Here is a 13,950-nt window from a genome sequence, read left to right as displayed (position 1 = left end):
AAAATTGGACTAATCGTTGGTGTGCTTATATTGGCCTAGAAACCCATTTTAAAAGCGAGAGTAATGATTGATATTAACATACGAAAAAATGTATTTTTTCTGCGGTCCGGTTCAAATTTGATCAGATGGTATTTTGAGTGGCCTCAGGATGCTTATAGCGCCTATAAGCAACTAACGTAATGAAGAATATATATTGTAACAAGCAGAGTCTGAGTCACCACTGGCTTTAGCTTCAGCCAACGAATTTAGTTTCTTCATCACGTACGCGGCAGTGACAGGCAAAAAGAATGAACTTTACTCGTGCTCGTGTATGTGTGTGTTTGTATGTGTTTATGTGGGTGAACAGAAGAAAATTTGTGTTACACAAATTAAAAATCTTAAAGTAGCACAAGCTTCAACCTTCATGCCGCGCTGCCCGCCGCACCCTTCAACGCTGCGCTTTGCCAGCATATGTAGCAATTTATGCTCAGTGATTTTGTTGTTGTTGTTGCCGTTGTTGTACGAATATTGTGAATGTTTTGTCTTTTAGTTTGCTGCCTTCGTTAGCAACTTTAATACGTGTGGAAACTTAAATTGCTAAGTGGGAAAAATAAGGCAAGAAAAAAAATACCAACAAAAACAACAAATACAAATTATTGAGGCCATCAAAGGACAGATGCAACAAGCGCCGTTGCAAGTGGGGCTGCGAGTAATTGAATCACAGCGGCGCAGAAAACTCACTCAAAAAAATGTATATATATATGTACAAAATAAACAGCAACAACAAGACGTGCATAACAAAAGTGTAAAGCAATGGCAGAAAAGTAGTTTGTGGGCATCCTTGTGCATGGTTTTAAGTGTTTTGCGACATATTTTCAAGAGTTTATTGTTAAAGTTGCTTTGGCTCTTGCTTATTTCCTCGGCGTTGTCAACTATAAATGATTTTTGCGCATAAATTGCTCGTTTTTATGCGACCCCTTACAGCATGCGCGATGATCGATGAGGCCGTGATTGAAGGCAACAAGCGACGTGGCGCCGAAAAGAGACGCTTATAAAATCGTAGTAGAAGTCTTAGAATGTGAGACAAGGTCGATAAGATGCTTCAGATATTTATGACACTATAGTAGCAAATAAAAGGCTTAGATTGTGAACTATATATTAGTACTTATTAATTACAATAAAAGCCAAGAATAAGTGTTACCTTTCCTGCACCCTTCACAGGCGCATAGCATAAAAGGGCATAAAAAGATCTTATCATGATTTTGATCTTTTATATTGTATGGCAGTGCTAACTACATCTGTGTTTCGTGAAACTATTTTTGTTGGTAGCGTTCTCCATTAATGGTTTCACTCGGTCTTATAAGCTCGTAATACAGCATGCCCTTCGACCTCACCAAATACATAGCGTCAAGGATATTTGCCTGGTTGGCCAATGGCGCCTTCAGACACTCCCAACAATCTTCATGGAGTAATTCTACTAGTTCCTCATATTGCGTGCCTTTCTGAACGCACAATACGTTCTTCATCATTAAGGACGAAGTCAATACTTTTATATCGCGCAAACTACTTATTGGCCATTCGGTCAGTCAGAGCATTTTCGCCTTAAGCTTCCACCAAAATAGGAAGACTTTCGGCCGGTGTTTTCTTTATATTGAAATATATTCATGAAGGACTCACTTTTTCAGACACTATGGTCGACAGATTTGAGTTAAAAAAATTATTGTTTTTTACCCTTCGAATACATGACAAATTAATTTCAAGATGTTTCTTACCTATGGCTACGATTTAAGGAACCGAATTATAAGACATTTAGGCGTGGTTGCGGTTCAACTTTGTTAAGTAAATTAAGCTTGTGTATTATTATATTCAAGAAGAAATGTTGAGAACTTATCTAACGCGTGATCCAAGCAGAGATAATTTTTTCACTAGTACTTTACTTCAGTATTGCTTGGCATTTCATCATGGAAAGACTTACGAATGAAAGAATTTGTTTCGCGCGATTCGCTCAACTTACTCAACAACTATAGAGATTAAAGAGCTGTCATTTCAACCAGAAAAAACAATGTTTTGGTGTAATTTAGGCCCGGTGGAATCATCGGTCTATATACCTTCAAAAATAATGACGGTGAGAACGTAACCGTCAATGGTGACCGTTATCGCACCATGATAACTGACTATTTGATACCTGAAATTAAAGCTCGTAATCTCAGCGTGACTTCCCACACAACTCGCATCAAGCAATTGATTTACTGAGAGAACACTTCGCAGAAAATTTCGTTTCGGTCGTTTCGTCACCAAGATCGTGTGATATTACACCGATAGAGTTTTTTCTGTGATGATATCTAAAGTATAAAGCCAATGAAGACGAGAACGCGTCACTTTGCTTTCTTTGCGCAAAAAATAACGCGTGTAATTCGCCTGTTACTGCTCGAACAGGTCAACGAAAATTGGACTCAACGGATGGACCATCTGAAACGTAGCTGCGACAAACGTTTGACAGAGATAATTTTTAAAAAATAAATCCTAAAACAGATCTTTTATACGGAAATAAACATTTCCCACTATATTTGAAGTTTCTGTTTTTTATATAAAAAAAAAATTAGGGACCCTTGAAATGGATTACCTTTAACATATGGGATTCGCTGCATAAGGCTTAGTCTACAAAATTTAAAAAGTGGTGATATACTCGTATTTCTCAACATAGTCCCCTCGAGCTTACTGTTTTTTATATTTTGAAGCTAAATGGAGTCGCATATGTCAAATATTGAAAAACTGTGAATAAGACAACAGTTCGAAATCCTAATTCTAAAAATTTGGCCTTCTAATTTTGCTTTACTAGTGTAGAAACCACTTACGTGAGGTTACGTAGGTGGCGCCATTGGAGATTGCAAGCGAAGCCAGGCCCTTCTCCACCTGGTCTTTCCAACGGACTGAAGGTCTTCCTCTTCCTCTGATTCCCACGGTGGGTACTGCGTCGAATACTTTCAGAGCTGGAGTGTTTTCATCTATTTGGATGACATGAGCTATCCAACGAAGCCGCTGTCTTTTAATTCGCTGAGCTAAGCGATTGCCGTGGTTTGCGTTCCATCGAATGCGATATTCGCTGTGGCCAACGCGTAAAGGACCAAAAATCTTTCACAGAACCTTTCTCTCGAAAACTCCTAAGGCCGACTCATCAGATATTGTCATCGTCCATATAGCAGGACGGGAATAATGAGTGACTTATAGAGTTTTGTTTTTGTTCGTCGAGAGAGGACTTTTAAATTGCCTACTCAGCCCGAAGTATAATAGCACCCGTTGGCAAGAGATATTCTGCGTTGGGTTTCCAGGCTAATATTGTTTGTGTTGTTTATACTGGTTCCAAGATAGACAAAATTATCTACAACTTCAAAGTTATGACTGTCAACATTGACGTGAGAGCCAAGTCGCGAGTACGACGACTGTTTGTTTGATGACAGGTGATATTTCGTCTTACCCTCGATCACCACTGGCCTTAGTGATGGCGGAAGTGCGAGTCGGAATGTTTTATTTGTGGAAGAGCGCTCTATCCTTCGCCAAATAGGAAAGTTTTTCTAGCAACATTCGTAATTCCTATGACCGCTTTGTCCTTCACTAGGTAGTTGATGTAAGTAGATAACGTCTTGAAAGTTCTAAAAATCGGTGACCACCAAATTTTCGGCCAATAGGACAGTCGGCACCATCTCTGAAACAAATTCGAAAAGGTAGATATTTTTAGGCCATTTCTATACACTCTAACTTACCAACCTGAGCTCAGCGTGATTCCTATCATTGATATTTCTGTTCACTGACTCCTATGTTTGGTTCCAGTGATGAGCAAGGATGAGTTTCAACCACAATTTATAGATCCCGGGTTTAAATCAACGAAAGCTCAGCAACTAAGCGAAGTAAAGCAAAGCAGCTATAAAAAACCCCAAATGTTAGGTTTGGCTAGGCGAAGGAGTATGTTCAAACTTTCATTGTGAATTTCGCATATTTCGCATAGGAAAACGTGATATCCACACATTATTGCTAAGAAGGTGTGTGTGTACGTTGCCACTTAGTAACAAATCGTTTTGTGCCACACAAACGCATGCATATCAGTGTTAATATAAATTTTTATTCGTGCAACACGTCGATGTGCGCGTCGCGGAAAACTTTTTATTCGTTGTTATTGTTTTCTCCTTGTAGTTTCCTTTGCTACCCCTGTAGCTCATATGAAAATGTAACAATCAACGTGCTAGCATGCAAACAAGTTGCTTGGTCCTATAAAAAGTCACTTTTACTTTGGTAACGATAACAACAACAAAGTGTGTGTGGAAATATCACGCGACCAGCCGAGTTTCACTTTCAAGCGCGTCGCCGTTTAACCGCCTACGTCACTTTACCTTTAATACTCTTTGCTAATCGCATTGTGTTTGATTTAAGCAACTGTTTGCACGCCTACGCATACAGGCACACAAACACACACACACAAGTCAGCTTTTTGCTAAAGGGTTTGAGAGTGGATTAGCTTTAAAAGAAGTGGGCGATGAGATCAACAGACAGCCACGACCCAGACGCGGCACGCGGCAGTTGTCACCTTTATGTCCTGCGTTGAGCTAGGCAGTTGACGCAGTTGACGCAGTTCGCAGTGACGGATGATACATTGGCTACTCACTGATGACATCAACTACACAAGCAATTTACGAACTAAATGTGTTACCTTGAAGGTGGGAAAATGTAATGCAATAGCTTTTTCATATTGGAATGTAACCTTTTTATTTAAGATTGGGTTTTATTCTCATACGTTGGCCTTGTTTTAATAGTTTCAGTTTGCTTAACGGTTCTTAATCGTTAGAAAAAGTAACTAGTATAACTAGTAATAAATCTGGTTCCTTAATAAAATGTAGTTGCTTACTTGCGAGTGTGAATAAACAGAATAATCGCCAACATAATATTTTATTAATAAAACACAACGAAAAAAGTTAACTTCGGCTGCACCGAAGCTAATATACCTTTACAGGTGCATTTCTTTTAGTAACTATGTGTTCAGTTTGTATGGAAGCTACATGATACAGCAAGCCGATCTGTTTTTTCGGATATTATATTGTTAGCTTAAGCAGTAATCCCTTTCAAATTTCGTGAAGATACCACGTCAAATGCGAAAGTTTTCCATACAAGCCCTTGATACCGATCGTTCAGTTAGTATGGCAGCAATATGTTATAGTGGTTCGATATCTTCAGTTCCGACAAAAGAGCAGCTTCTTGAAGAGAAAATGAGGTTTGCCAAATTTCAAAACGATATCTTTAAAACTGAGGAACTAGTTCGTATATATACAGACAGACGGACAGACAGATATACGGACATGGCTGATCATTTATATATATACTTTATAGGGTCTTCGACGATTCCTTCTGGGTGTTACGAACTTCGTGACAAACTTAATATATCCTGTTCAGGGTACAAATAAAAAAAGACGTTGTTGCGGTTGCACCAGAATAATACCCTTCAAATCGGTCAATGGCTTGCATTTAACAAGCCGCTTTGTTTGATACAAATAACCTTCAAGTGGAGTTAAGGTTACTTAATAAAAAAATGATATTTTATAAAAATCTTCATCTTGATTTGGATCGGTCAGTTTGTATGGCAACTATATGTTTTAGTCGTCTGATCTGAACAATTTGTGTGGAGATTATAGTGAAGCGATATCGGCGATTCCGACAAATGAGTTGGAGAGAAAATATCGTGTGCAGCATTTCAGATCAAAATCTTAGAAACTAAGGATCTAGTTCTCTACCAAGGCAACACCTAAAATTTTAGTAGAATATTTTCTATTATAGGACGTCCTTCTAAATTCTATCTTTGATTTTAAGTTTGAAAAGCATCTTATGAATTTCATCGCATGGTTGTTTGAATGTAATGCACATTGAGTTACCAGGTGTACTGTTATGAAGTGAGATATGAAGTGAGATACACATGTGTGTAGGGTTCATTTGTTGTGAGCCTTAATGTTTTTTCTTGTTGGTTGTCATGACATCTGTCCAACATATTCATTCATGTTACAGTGATTGAACAAAGAACATCATATTTTCCGTTGTGTTGAAAATATGAAATTTTGTACCAAAAATTGATGGTTTGCGGAGAGCATTACTTTCTTGTTTCCTTTTGAAAAAAAAAGTGCTGAAGACTCACATCGACTGCTTGTTAAGGCATTTGAGATCATGTTCTATCAGCGGCAATATGATGGATTCAACAGTACAGAGATAATGATTTTGATGTGAAAATTGAAGAACGTAGAAGACAACATAAAAGTTTGAAGACGCCGAATTGCGAGCAATATTGAATGAAGATGATACTTTGAGTTAAAAGCAAATAGCAGGCAGGTAGAGTACAAACAATTTCAGACGGTTTGAAAGGTATGGGAAAGGTCCAAAAGTGAGGAAAATGGGTGCCACACGAATTGAATAAAAGACAAATAGAAATAAAAGAACATCAATTTCGCATCGAATTGTCACTGGCAATGAAAAATTTATTTTTTATTATTTGTTTTAAGAATCCTATGGGTTAATCCGGGACAATTGTCGTTGATGTTAATACAGCAAAAACAGATCGTAACTGATCGATTAGAAGGCAATGCTCTGTTTTTGGTGGGATCAGAAGGGTGTGTTATATCATAGGCTTCTAAAACTTGGTGAAAATGTGAATACTAATCGCTACAGATAATGATAAATGATCAATTTAAGCCATGTATTGATCGGAAAACGGCCAGAATGGCTCAGAAGATACGGCAAAGAAATTTTGTTACACGATAATGCACCTGCACATAGAGCAAAGTCGATTCACTCGGTAGACTCGGTGATGGCTGAAAATGTTTTAAAATTGTACCAAAAAATGGTCTCTCGATGATGATGTGCCATTACAAAATACTATAAAATAAGTGAACTAATAACGGTTACATTAGGTTAGGTTTTACTGGCTGCTTGTAACGCCATATACGAGTATAGCCTTACAAGTCCTTTGTAATGTTAGATGGAGGTGCATTTATTTTATGCCTTGCCCCGTCCGGTTTTGTCTTACATCATACAATATATTTCGAATAATTGATCCACTTAATTCATTTTGAAAGAACTCTTCAACATGTTCCGAATATAAGATATAAGCTCTGATAGTGCCTGAACTTACCTTTTCTTTCACTTAATTATTTGTTTTCGTATTTCCACGTCAAAGCCAGTCTCGATTGTCACATACATTGCTTATTCTTTATATGCGCCTTTTTGTTATGTCTTTTATTACTCAATTTCTGACGTGGTCTCGATTTCTGCTCTTTGCTCTTGCCATTTTCAATATCGCTGCTTTTTTACGTTGTATTTTGTGCTATTTTTACCAGCCGGCAGCCCTTCCTAGAAGTTGTTATTTGAACACGCGAGTAGCTATTGCGCGTCTGACGTAAGAGCGTTTAAAATAGAATTCTCGGTGTTTATGCGCCTACATGCATACATATAGTATATGGATGGGTGTTGCGACAGCGCCGGGCAGTCTAATAAAAATGTATTGCCTTGTTTGAACTTTAATGGAAGCTTTTTGATGGCAGTGCACATCCGCCTAAAGAAAACAAATTTGCTGCAGTATTTTATGGGCTTAGCTAATGAGTTCGATATGTATCCTTGTGAATATATACATATGTAAGTATATACTAATATGCGCTGTATGTAATTAGGTATGCTCTTGTGCGTTTGAAAATTGATGAAAACACAAAGTGCGAAATAATTGATTGAAATTCATGGCTAATTTGACGAAATCACAGTCAAATTTTATTTCTATGGAAATCAACGATATATGTAATTTGATTAATTTGAGTTCGAAAATGTTTAAGCCCGGCGATTAAACAAATAACTTTCCACGTAGTAATAAATCACTCAAAAATAAACTTCTCCTTCTTCTTCTTTATTGGCGTATACACCTCATTCGCGGTTATGGCCAAGTTTACAACAGCGCGCCAATCGTTCTGCCTTCCCGCTGATTAGCGCCAATTGCAGATTCCAAGTGCAGCCAGATCACTGTCAATCTGGTCTTTCTTTCCCTTCTGGTAGTGGGTCGAATACTTTCAGCGTAGACGCTGTCTCCTAATTCGTTAAACTATGCCAATATCAATATATCTCGTACAGCTCATCGTTCCAACGACTCCGGTCCTCGGCGTAGCCAATGCAGAAAGGACCATAAATTTTCCGCAAAAACTTTCTCTCGAACATTACTAAGGCCGGCTCATCAGATGTTGTCATCGGCCATGCCTCTGCACCATATAGCAGGACGAAGATGATGAGTGTTATTCTTTGTTGAATTTCGAGGCTGGCATAGTTGTTGGTGTTAATAATAGTTCCAAAATAGACGAAATTATATACGACTTCGACTGCAGTGACTTGGAAGCCAAGTCGCGAATGTTACGACTATTTGTCTAAAGATATGAGATACCTGCCCCGGTTCACTACCAGACCCATTTTCTTCGCTTCTAAATATTATATAGCACATAATATGGATGATGAGAATAGTTGAATTCCGGATATATGTCTGCCCGACAAGTGATAACTTCAGTAAAAATCTAACATTTCTTAGATTCCTTCGCTTTATCGTATGTAAATCAAGCACTAGAAGATGTGGTTGAGTTGAGTGGTATAAGCTTCCCAGATTTCACTGAAGATGTTGAAGATGACAAGCGCACCGGACGCCCCAACCAACCGATGAAACTGGGGGAAAAGTGAAAGCAATGGTTATGAATGATCGCCGAGGACAATCAGAGACGCCCATAATGGTGTTAGCATGTCGATTTATTCATGGCACATAACACGCATGGGATCGATTTGTTCCAAAAATGCTGAATTTTGAACAAAAACTGCGGGGAAAGAAAGTGCTCGGGAAGCACTAAATGGAATCAACGACGATGCAGGAACGTGTAATAAAAGGTGACTATTAGGTTTATGGACTTGATGTTGAAACTAAAGCTCAATCGTCTCCACTTTATCCATTTTTTTTACTAACAAAAATTTGCCAAACTGATAAAAAGACGCCTAACCTTAGCGGTAAAGTAACAAAGTAATCAATGAATACTGCCGAAACTTATATCGTGTATCAAGGGGATTTAGATATATAAATATACTAATAAAATTTACAATTGGACAATTGGAATTTTTTGAACATAACGTAAGTGAACAAATGTGCCACACTTTAATGACACTCATATTATCTTAATAAAGGGTGATTTTTTAAGAGCTTGATAACTTTTTTTAAAAAAAAAACGCATAAAATTTGCAAAATCTCATCGGTTCTTTATTTGAAACGTTAGATTGGTTCATGACATTTACTTTTTGAAGATAATTTCATTTAAATGTTGACCGCGGCTGCGTCTTAGGTGGTCCATTCGGAAAGTCCAATTTTGGGCAACTTTTTCGAGCATTTCGGCCGGAATAGCCCGAATTTCTTCGGAAATGTTGTCTTCCAAAGCTGGAATAGTTGCTGGCTTATTTCTGTAGACTTTAGACTTGACGTAGCCCCACAAAAAATAGTCTAAAGGCGTTAAATCGCATGATCTTGGTGGCCAACTTACGGGTCCATTTCTTGAGATGAATTGTTGTCCGAAGTTTTCCCTCAAAATGGCCATAGAATCGCGAGCTGTGTGGCATGTAGCGCCAACTTGTTGAAACCACATGTCAACCAAGTTCAGTTCTTCCATTTTTGGCAACAAAAAGTTTGTTAGCATCGAACGATAGCGATCGCCATTCACCGTAACGTTGCGTCCAACAGCATCTTTGAAAAAATACGGTCCAATGATTCCACCAGCGTACAAACCACACCAAACAGTGCATTTTTCGGGATGCATGGGCAGTTCTTGAACGGCTTCTGGTTGCTCTTCACCCCAAATGCGGCAATTTTGCTTATTTACGTAGCCATTCAACCAGAAATGAGCCTCATCGCTGAACAAAATTTGTCGATAAAAAAGCGGATTTTCTGCCAACTTTTCTAGGGCCCATTCACTGAAAATTCGACGTTGTGGCAGATCGTTCGGCTTCAGTTCTTGCACGAGCTGTATTTTATACGGTTTTACACCAAGATCTTTGCGTAAAATCTTCCATGTGGTCGAATAACACAAACCCAATTGCTGCGAACGGCGACGAATCGACATTTCACGGTCTTCAGCCACACTCTCAGAAACAGACGCAATATTCTCTTCTGTACGCACTGTACGCATTCGTGTGGTTGGTTTAATGTCCAATAAAGTAAACTGAGTGCGAAACTTGGTCACAATCGCATTAATTGTTTGCTCATTTGGTCGATTATGTAGACCATAAATCGGACGTAAAGCGCGAAACACATTTCGAACCGAACACTGATTTTGGTAATAAAATTCAATGATTTGCAAGCGTTGCTCGTTAGTAAGTCTATTCATGATGAAATGTCAAAGCATACTGAGCATCTTTCTCTTTGACACCATGTCTGAAATCCCACGTGATCTGTCAAATACTAATGCATGAAAATCCTAACCTCAAAAAAATCACCCGTTATTAATCATGAATTTCCTAAGACCATATCTATGCTGATGTTATGCCTAAAATATCACTCGGTCTGTAAGAAAAAAATATTCATAATACAAGTAAGAAATAAAAATGGGAACAAATTTTTGATTACTTTCCCTAGCCTAATTTTTGTTCGAAGTCCCTCTAGATTTGTGCTGAAAATGAGTGAACTCATGAGTATTTATGATTTATAACAAGCATCATACATATAGTAAAAGATCTATAGATTTTTGTTATTATGCCCTAAACACGGTTCGTTAAGATTGTAACTACCTACAAATTACTTACATATATGAATTATCATAAAATTTCGGCACCAGAGCGAGCCCAACTGCCTCTTAAAACTAATTGTAAACATGAAATCACCTCATCCCATCGATGCAGTGCTGCCAGTGCGGTTTCCAAGCATTGAAGGCGTCACGGAAGGCATTCTCCGGAATAGCCTTCAGAGGCGAGCTGCATGCTGCTTGAATCCCCTCTCAAAATGCTTGCCTTTCATCGGCCTTTTCTGGCAAGGAAACAAAGAAAGTCCGGAGGCCCACATCAACAGAATTACCGAGTTTTCCACAGAATTTACTCGGTGCCTCTGCTCCAACGAATGCTGCATTTTCGGCTTGCACCACACACAGAAACACGTTGCGCAAAAATTTTTGTCCTGACTGTCCAGGAGCTCAGAGACAACTGACCAGCCGCTCGTTAGTGAGCTAGGAACGTCCTTGAAGTACATTCCTCGTCGAAGTACAGTCGCGGCGGAAGAAAATCAGTCTTATTTCTTTCCGGATGAACCCTATATATATTAACAATCGGATAATAAGAATGTCTACATAAGATTTAATGGTAGTCCTCAATAAAATATGATGCTTTCCTTCAGAATCGACTTTGCACATAGTCAAAGTAATAAATAATAGAGAGTCATGAGACTATTAAGATTAACATAAGAGCGGTAGATGCGAAGATTGCCTTTTGTATTTAAGGATTTGGCAACCCTACGATTGCAATCTGACAACTCAAAACCTTATTGTTCAGTTTGGCATCCTTGATGTTATACATACTCAAAACTTTTGGACATACGAGAACTATTTGAGTTGTTTACAGTAAATTAAAATATTCAATTAGGTATTAAATCGCAAAAAATTTTGAGGGTTTATTTTTTATAACGTGAATTTGCAGCGCATCGATGAATTTAACTAATTTTTTGACGATGAAGCTCCATTAAGGACCAGCGTTTATCGACGGTATGTTGAATCTCATCGCAGTCGTAGAGCTTCCTCTAAGAGGAATTCGTAAAAGTCGTAAAATCAGTTGTTATTCCGGAAATCATTAACTCTGTGCGAAAACTGATATTGCAACATCATTACGTGACCTTTTACATCTCTAAAATTTATTGAATTACATAGAAAACACATTTTATTTTTCCGAGGATTATTAAAGCAATTAGAAGCTTCATTGTCCCCTGTCGAATTAGATTCTCTGCTAGAAGTTAAAAAAAAGATAAAATTGAAAACATGTGTCTTGTATAAACATCGAACAACATTGTTTATACAAGAAATATTTGAAAAAAAAATTACTAAGAGAAGTTAGAATATGCTGAAAACCCTGTATAGCCAGGTATGTGTATTAAATTACTAGCAATGATAAAATCTTAGTAATTTAATTCATATTAAATTACATTATCTCATTTTAGAATTAAAAAATGTATGATATTTTTAAAATTCTTTAGAAAAAACTCAAAGCATTTTTTGATTATTTTCAGAGTACGCAACTGGGCGCTTAAATTTGGTGTGGATCTTTGGGAGTTCGGGCGACAGTTTACCAAAATGAATGAAATCAAAAATGTAAGTACGACAAATAAAAATATTTTTCACAATTTTTCAAAATGGAATTGTTAATTAATATGTACAAAAGGTTATATAATAGGGACACTTAATGGTGACTATGTAAAGTGTAACTCTTGTTTATGAAGTGGATCATTATTGAAAACAATCATTATTTAGTACAAGTCACACTATTTTTATGCCGGATAAGTGAACAGATGAACCTTTTAGAAAACGAAAAGATGTTTAAAATTTGTATTAAAATTAGTTGCGTAATATTTTTAAGAACTTTTCTCAATACTTCATCAAAAAACAGCCACTTTTATTGCGCTGCTGCGTTTTTTAGTCCGAGTTGAGTATCATAATCAATCATAAGCGTGATAATGACAGCAATTCTTGCCTTAAGCTTTTCAATAGTCCGAGGACTGATGTCGCACACTTTAACTATTCAAAAACACTACAAAAAAAGTTGGGTTGAATCTGGATAACTGTGGACAGATACAGTGAAGCAACGCCTATCGATACTAATATCTGTCGATACATTTTGTCGTTTTTTTTGAAAAAATATTGTTATGTTTAATAAACAAAATCAAGAAGCTCTAAAGGATTTTCTGTTACCGAAGGATAAGATCGCCGATAGACAATGTGAATTTGTTCTTTGAACCAATATTTTCTTTGAAAATGTGATATAAATAAGTAAGGAAGGGTTAAGTTCAGATGCAATCGAACATTTTATACTCTTGGAACTTTACAGAAGCAAAGCTAGGGATATATCCTAAGGTGTAAGCCCTCAACCAGAGTATAAGAATCAAAGCAATTATATATGCAGTTCAACTTCCCTAACTCAAATCACTATAATCCACAAAAAATCTTCGAGTTAGAAAGATTTCGAGTTAAGAAATTTGACTTCTACTGCCAATTCAAGAGTTCGAGTTATGGAGAACCTCGAATTATAGAAGTTCGGGTTATGGAAGTTCAACTGTATATTTTATATATTATATATGCAAAATGATAAAGCACCCTGCAGTTTACCACGATAACCATATATAAGAATAATATTAAAGTATAGATGGAATTAAAGATGAAGAGTGCACTCTGGTATAAACTTTCAAAATTCCATATTTTATATTCAGAATAACTCATACTTCACTGAATTCCATTGAGCCCTGACATAGCGCGGTTTTTTTGTACAGAGGTGGATATACAATATATTAGTTGTATATTTTGCGCAAATATGTACCTTTGTACGGAACTGTTATCCAAAAATTTTATTTCGTTTTAATTTAATTTTTTTTAACTGTTAACGATTCTTCAGTGCAGCAGGCAATGAATGGTTTCACATGCCTCCATCTATATATATATATCCACATACCTTTAAAGTCATGCACGTTGTTGTTTGTTCAAAGGAGTTGTATTATGTCACCAAAAAAACAACACATCGCGGTATTACTAACCGCATATGTATGTTTGTAAGAGGAGCTCTTCCAGCGCAACGAAATCCGCTAAAAATCAACCCCAAAAACGAAAAAAGGAAGCCGAAATGCTATAACAAGGAGATTGTGTCGCTCAACCACGCACCGCACAATAAAAATCAACGTCGCTCCTGAGAATA

At 37.2% G+C, this 13,950-nt stretch overlaps 1 protein-coding gene and 1 long non-coding RNA gene across 3 annotated transcripts in view; one reads left to right on the top strand and one right to left on the bottom strand.

Annotated features, from left to right (window-relative positions):
- LOC125780225 (uncharacterized) overlaps positions 1 to 13,950 on the bottom strand; it is a 341,973-nt gene that overhangs the window by 54,928 nt on the left and 273,095 nt on the right. The window lies entirely within an intron of this gene.
- Positions 1 to 13,950, top strand: part of LOC105225690 (voltage-dependent calcium channel subunit alpha-2/delta-3) — a 105,527-nt gene that overhangs the window by 37,800 nt on the left and 53,777 nt on the right. For both annotated transcript variants that reach the window (XM_049461701.1, XM_049461694.1), the window contains exon 3: positions 12,278 to 12,359. In XM_049461701.1, coding sequence (XP_049317658.1) covers positions 12,278 to 12,359 — 82 coding nt within the window. The remainder of the gene's footprint in view (positions 1 to 12,277; positions 12,360 to 13,950) is intronic.

The sequence above is a fragment of the Bactrocera dorsalis genome, chromosome 1 (assembly GCF_023373825.1).
Source record: "Bactrocera dorsalis isolate Fly_Bdor chromosome 1, ASM2337382v1, whole genome shotgun sequence".
Lineage (NCBI taxonomy): Eukaryota > Metazoa > Arthropoda > Insecta > Diptera > Tephritidae > Bactrocera > Bactrocera dorsalis.
The sequence above is the reverse complement of the archived record's forward strand: the minus strand, read 5'-3'. Positions and strand labels throughout refer to the sequence as shown.